Below are 7,258 nucleotides of genomic sequence, written 5' to 3' on the forward strand. Positions count from 1 at the left end.
TTTAATTATTAAAAATATTTTTTTTTAATTTTCATGACGCTTTCTGTTAGAGCTACGTTTAATAAATATTTCAGTTTCCTAACCTAAAAGATATTTATCTATTTGAAAAATCAAGAAATAAATTAACGTACTTCCTTCTTCTATGACTCTTCATACTCAAATGGTAAAAGCATGCGAAGTGTTACCATGGGTAGAGAGCTCTGCTCTACACCACCTGTAGCCCATGTCGGTCGTCAATATTAATCCCACATAAGCAGAGCGATACACCGGAAGTTTTCAAAATTTCTTTCGAGTCAGTCAACATTTCCGTAATGACCGATTAAATGTCAAAGTGGCCGGATAAGGCTATTGGTCAAAAACCACGCAGACGGAAATGGAATGTGTTGGATTTGAATTGGCTTGATTTGGCGACAGTTTTAAGACTTTGGTTTCTGAAGTGCTTTGTTTACATGTTATATCAGTGTTTCTTGTTATTATTTATGATTAATTATGAATCAGGTGATTTGCAAACATTGCAAAAAAATATTTAAACAAAATAAAAATCTGTATGAGCATATTAGGAACGTTCATAAAGCAAATGTAACAACTGGAAGTTTGAAATGTCCCATGAATGATTGTGAAGTGTGTTTGAAAACTCGTATGTTATTAAGAGACCATTTATCAAATTTTCATAACCTCAAACATGTGGAAGAAAAAGAGGAGCATCAATTTGATTCTTTCACTAGTAAGTTTGTAAGTCGTATAATATTTCATTATACGTCTTGTTGCTATTGTTATATGTTCTGTAGCAATTGTTATTGTTTATATTACATTGCGAAAACAGTGATTTTAATTTGTAGAATGTATAATATTGCAGTAGTATTCGGATAAACTGTGTAGGTTAAGTTATGTTTTTATTGTGACCAGGTTTCTTACAATGGAAAGAGGCAATTGAAGCTCAACTCAAGTCATCTTACTGTTCCAGTGCCTCAGTTACACTGGCAAATGGCAGCAAAAAACGTTACTTTTTGTGTAATCGTTCTGGCATCTTCATATCAAAAGCTTCTGGGTCTAGAGCATCAAAATCGCAAGGAACCTGTAGAAGCGGTAATTTCTGCCCATCAACAATTGAAGTCATAGAGAATGATAAAATCTATGTCACTTTTTATAAAGCTCATGTTGGGCACGAAAATGAACTGAAATATCTTCCTTTGAGTTTGAGAACATCAGTGAAGAGTGAATTAGCAAGTGCGTGTTACTCATGTTCATTATCTTATTTTACAATAAAAATAATTTTATTTGAAAAGCATAATTTTAAATGTATATTTAAGAAGTTCGTATTTGCATATAACATTAATTTATAAACATATTTATTGAATGTAACTAGATGTAAAATGAATTACTAGCTATCATCTTATTTAACTGTTTAATATTTTATTGCCTAATAAATGTTTGTTTTTACTAGAAGCATTAAAGGTAATATGTGTGTAAAGTTTTAAACAAAGAATGAGTAATTTTTATAACTTGCATTGCATTCATAAAAAACAGTATATAATACATATGTTAGTATAAAATTTAGAAAAAACTGTTAACAATTTACAATTGTCCCCGTTGCAGAATCACAGTGACATTGTCGCATAACGTTACAAAGTTCTTGCAGAAAGATTTTTCTGTTAGAAGGCATAGGTAATATTCAAATCTGTATTCCCGGCAGTTATTGATATTGATTTTCACGATTAAATATTCCGATATATTTCAAACAATATGAAAAATTCGAATAATGCATTTCAGTATTTACTTGTTGAAGCAATAATTCTATCAAATTTTTGGCAATTACTGCTATTGATTTCTCTATAGTTATTAAATACGATATTTTTTATACAATATTATTTATTACGACAACCTAATCTCGAAACACGCATTTGAAGACTCCGATTCACGTGATTTCTTTATCGATCTCTTTTTTGGCAATTACGATTTTTAAGATTTTTAATTGTTTTTTTTATTGTGACGATTATTTACAAAATACAAAGAGGGAAATAATTTGTGTGTTCCCTCCAAACAAAATGCAAGAATATCACCCAAAATATTAGAATAAAAAATTCTTACATGTTCAACTATAAAAATATTTTATAGTTTTTATTTGTAAACACAGCTTTTTTGTTATTTTAAATTAGTAATATATATGTTTGTTATTATTAAAAGCATCTTGCAGAATGATATTAGTGCTAGAGAGTTTTGTTGCAGATAGCTCGAAAAAATTCTGTCATTGGTTAAACTTTTTTTTTCTTCACTTTTGTTTCTTCTCTTTCATGCCTGGCTTGTTTTCAAAATGGACGTCTGTTATTTAGCACTTAAACTATTGGTATTGTTATTTCAATTTGTGTATTTTTAAGAGTAGATGAAGCTTTTAGTCAAGTAATACAATAAATGTTAAAGCACCATAGTGTGAAATAGCACGTATATTTCTATTGTTTTGATATTCCTTTCAAAAAATTTTAAATATATTATTATGTTGTCATAAGCATTTGAATGTAAGTAGTATTTATTTTTATACATAGAAGCATGGATGTTTTCAACAAAATTTCAAATTTGGAAAAAAAGAAGCCAAAAACAGGGGAGGAACTATAATATTTTTAGTGATTACCTACATTTTTCAAATTCTTGCAACCGTGCCTATGACTATCCATACGTTAATGATGAAAGCATTAAAAGTGTTGCTATGTGTCACGTGTACCCCATTTCGATTCCCAATATGAAGCATTTTATTTTATTGAGTGAAAGTTTATTTTTTTTTAAAAAAAATATCTATTTATATTTATAGCTAAAATAATAAAAATGAAAAAATTGAAAAAAATATTCTGTCATTTTTTATCTAACATCTAATGAATTGTAAAAAAGCTAAAAAAGCTCTTAATTATAACAAAATTCAATAATTTATAACATTCAATGATTTTAAGTAACAGTAAATATTGCTTAGATTTGGTTATACAGTACAGAACCCGTTATCCGGAAATCAGAAAACCGGAAAACCAAAAAACCGGAACGAAATTAGATAAATTTTCCTGCCATTTTTAAAAAAAAAATTTTTTTTCCTCATAAGATTTTAGGTTTTTCTTTTCTTTTTTGAAAGATGTTTACCTTACCATCATTTTGGAAATAATCATTAGTGTATTACTTCATCGTTTTTTCTTCTTTTTAAGATTATTTCCAAAAAATTTTTTTTGTTGTTGGGTTTAACAATTAAAAAAACGGCTTTTGGTAGCTATTCAGAAAACCGGAAAAATCAGTTTTCCGGAATAGCGATGGTCCCGATCGTTCCGGATAATCGGTTCCCTACTGTATTGCTCTATTTTTTGCATGTAGTTTTCATTAAGTTTGTCAAATAAGGTAACTAAAATATCTGAACTAAAAAACCAATCTGACCAAATCAGTAAAAAAAAAAATTCCAGCCAAACCAGAAAAAATTAAAATTATAGTTTATAAAGTTACATATTCAGCGTAATAAAATTAAATAAAAAGTACCTCTTTGGACATAGATAGAAAACCAGTAGTGTAGTTTAAAACAATCATAATGTGAACTTTAAATGATATACATTTAATAGTATTAAATTCTCGAATAAATTTCTGCTTGACTAAGAAATTAAAGAAAAATTATGTTTCTGGTAAAATAATGATAATTATATTACAACTGTTGTTATGAATCAGTAATTTAAATCAAATTATTTCTTAAAACGTTAATTTAAAAATAAGTAAAGTATTTTATTGTGTGATTATTTAAATTTCTTTTATTGATTTTTATAATTTTAAATTATATGTTAGCCTACAAGCCTATAGTTTATTGTTAGTCTATTTTTTGAGTTGTTCAGAATAAAATACTTCTATTTCATTTTTATTAAATTCAAATTGTAGATTTCTATTATGTTTTACTTCAAAAATAATTTTTATATATTACCCTAGTTTAAAACTATCTTTTGAAGAAGTTAAAATCCAAATTTTAAAAAAAATCATGAAAACTTATCAAACGTATAATGCTTTAAGTTTTTTAAAGCAGTATTTTAAATAATACTGGCTCATTCTGAGTGAAGTGAACCAAGGGCCCTTTTCATTGCGTCTCAAAATTTAAAAAAAATTTTTGTGGAATTTTGTAACTTCTACTTGAATTTCAATTAATACTTAATTTATTTCTGTATAATTTTTTAAATAATTGTATAAATATTTATAGCATTTTACATAGTTTTTACTTTTTTTTTTAATGACACCAAAATTAAGAAAATTGGCTCTAAGTAAGAAAGGTATAGACATTTTTATCATATAAACCACCATCTTATTTACCGTATTATGCTATTTCCTTAAATTGATTTAAATTTAAAAATACTTTCCTAATCATATTTTCTGCCCAAAAATTCTGAAAAAATTAATTTTTGTCATTTTTTATCGAGAACTTTTCTAAATACATTTTCATGAAAATCTGTGACACGACGCCAATGAATTTTTTATTTATTTTGGGGGATTTTACTTGAAATTAGCCTACTTTATTTTAGATTAAATACCAATTCTATTACTCTTTACTGTGATTGTACGTTCAATTTTGGAGTCGGTTTTACTATTCCCTCTTTTATCTTTGTTTTCTTAGCATATTTAAAAAAGCCTTAGTAATTAGTTAGTAGTTTATTCATTAAAAATATTATGAAATGATCAACTATTATTTTGTATTATTAAGAAATGAAGCTAATTTGTGTTTCCTTTTTAAATATAGTAAAGATTTCAGATGCAATTTCTTTGAAGCAGTGTTCAAATGACGTCAGAAACTCCTTGCCTGATAATTTTGAAAGAATAAATTTGCTTACTAAACAAGATCAGCAGAATATTGGTAATACCAAGGTCTACATTGCAAATTCTCACATTGTTAAAAAAGAAAAAAATGAATGTGATTGTGAATTGTTTTTTAATACTTGTAAAATCTGTATACATTGTTATTCCTGTACATGCAGTGATTTTACTGTTAGAGCAAATTTGTGTAAGCATATACATGCTGTAGGCATATATTTTAAAAATGCCCAAAAATCTTTACAAGAAAGAGAAAGTGTTGTTATTAATGAATTTATGGAAAGTGCTAGTTTTATTAGCCCAGTAAATTTAGATAATTTGAATAATGATGATGACAATAGTCAACTTAAATCAAAACTCTCTCATGCATTAAGGTTGTTAGATAATGTGACTTTAAATGATGAAACAAAAAAACTGTTGAACAAACATCTTGACGCAATTATTAGTTTAATAGAAAATGATGATGAAAAAGTGGATACAACAGTCAGCTATGAACCTGTAAATAAAAAAATTAAGCTTTAACTAAGATTTTGCTCAACTAAGAAGAAATTATTAAATAGTAGTTAATCTATTTTTAAACATAATAACAATTAAAAAGTATCCTTAACTGAATCAGTTTTGAATAATGCGTTAGTTAATTCATTCATACTAATTAATATTCATTCATACTGCAGCTGTAATGTTCAAAACTAAAGTGTAATATATTCTATGTAATATATAATATATTCAATGTAATGTGTAATATATTCAATGTAAATGTAATGTAGTATTCAGAAATCAAATTTAATATTTTCTGAAGAACTTTTTGAGAGCTTTTTGACTTGACTTTCTAGGTAGTAATATCAACCTCTTTCATTTCTTCTTTTGAAAAATGTATTTTCTACAACTCTATTTTGATAGAATTTTTTTCTGAATGAAGGGAATTAAGCATGCGATAACCATTAAAACTTCAGTAGATCTAGGTACCTGATGGAACTAGCATTGTCGAGAAGTTTATTAGAAAATCGGAAGAGTTAGCTGAGGTGTGTTCCTGGTTGTGAAATAGTTTACTATTTTCAATAATTATAATCTTTCATCATAAATGTTGTACAAAGGTGTAAATAAAAGCTTTTTTTTTGTTACAATTTGTTTTCTTTAAAAGGGTTGCACAACATAATTTGCTAGTATGTGTAATTATTTGAATAACTGGATAATGTTTATAACACTGATAAACAAGCTATAGATATCTAGCATGGTGTTTCCCTTTTCTAAAGTAATTATGCTGATTACAAATCTGAAAACCACTTTGCTCTATCATGTCAGGTTCTTGCAGAAAAAATGATTTTTATAGAACACTGTTTAACTGATTGTAAATTTTACGGAATGCTATTTCAATTTTATTGATTTTAAATGAATACTGTTTAAATTTTATTATTTTAGTGGAATTTAATTGTATACAACAACTACACAATTTTGCCACAGACACTTAGAGTTAGTGAATTTTTTTGTAATGAGTGATATTTTATGCTAGAGCCATAGGAAAAGTTGGAAAAGAGCACTACTTCAATTAAGTATAGGAATTTACTGACTGATTTGATTCAGGATGTTTAACATGAATTCAATACAATTAAATATCTATTCAAATGTAGATAAATATTTTATAAAAACTGATTAATATGTAAAGTTTAATGTGAAGCCTGTGGAAACCAACTTTTAGTGTATGTTCTGATTTTTCTTTGTTGAACAGAATACAGTCGATAAAAAGTTAATTAACAATTGTTTCTCATGAGGTTAATTTTGTGACAAGTTAAAAATTTTGACAAAAATTATTAAATGCTTCATTTTAATACATTTTAATAAAAAAAAAACCTTTGATAAAGCATTGTCTCAACGCAATTTGTATAATTATTGGGATTCGGAAAAATTATGGAGCTGTTTAAGAGTCCTAAAAATTTTGTTAAATATCATGAAGTGTATACATGGACTTTAAATTAGTCCTTCAACTTTAGCTAATATTTTAAAGCTAGATCTAACTTTATTCGAATACAGATTTAACTGCTGTAAATTCGGGCTTAATTCGCCCAATGGCCCAAAATTAAATAGGACATTAATTCAAACAGTTAAGGTGATTTTTTTTCCCTTAAGCTTATTTTTTTTTATATGATTTTTTTTTATTTTTACTCTCTAGAGCTTATTTTTAGTGTTCTTTTTTTCTTTTGATACTTTTTTTTTGTTATCTTTTTGGGATGTTAAAGATGTGAAGATACAACACTGAAGTATACAATAAATTAAAGATGTATTTTCAGTGTGAATGAAGTTTATGTGTGCTGTATTTTGAACTTGATACTTTCTATACACACTAAAGTGTGTATAGAAATGAGCTCGAAGTGACTTAATCTGACTGTTTTCTTATCTAATGATGTGTTCATGAGTACTCAATGTAACAGTAAATGGCTCTAATAAAATATAA

At 26.6% G+C, this 7,258-nt stretch overlaps 1 protein-coding gene across 1 annotated transcript; it reads left to right on the top strand.

Moving 5' to 3' along the window:
- The first annotated feature begins 353 nt into the window (after positions 1–353).
- LOC107447002 (uncharacterized) lies at positions 354–5,933 on the top strand. The gene is made up of 3 exons (XM_043038881.2): positions 354–724; positions 907–1,227; positions 4,739–5,933. Exons 1-3 carry the CDS (start codon positions 490–492, stop codon positions 5,329–5,331), a joined length of 1,149 nt encoding a protein of 382 aa, XP_042894815.1. The 5' UTR covers positions 354–489; the 3' UTR covers positions 5,332–5,933.
- The last annotated feature ends 1,325 nt before the right edge of the window (positions 5,934–7,258 follow it).

This window comes from Parasteatoda tepidariorum, chromosome 1, assembly GCF_043381705.1.
Source record: "Parasteatoda tepidariorum isolate YZ-2023 chromosome 1, CAS_Ptep_4.0, whole genome shotgun sequence".
NCBI classification, from domain to species: Eukaryota; Metazoa; Arthropoda; class Arachnida; order Araneae; family Theridiidae; genus Parasteatoda; species Parasteatoda tepidariorum.

Bases quoted from the DNA above. Each gene is read 5' to 3' on its own strand.
- LOC107447002 (XM_043038881.2), top strand. From the start codon at position 490: ATGAATCAGGTGATTTGCAAACATTGCAAAAAAATATTTAAACAAAAT. The intron at 725-906 runs GTAAGTTTGTAA...TATTGTGACCAG, and splicing joins TCAATTTGATTCTTTCACTA to GTTTCTTACAATGGAAAGAG. The intron at 1,228-4,738 runs GTGCGTGTTACT...TTTTAAATATAG, and splicing joins AGTGAAGAGTGAATTAGCAA to TAAAGATTTCAGATGCAATT.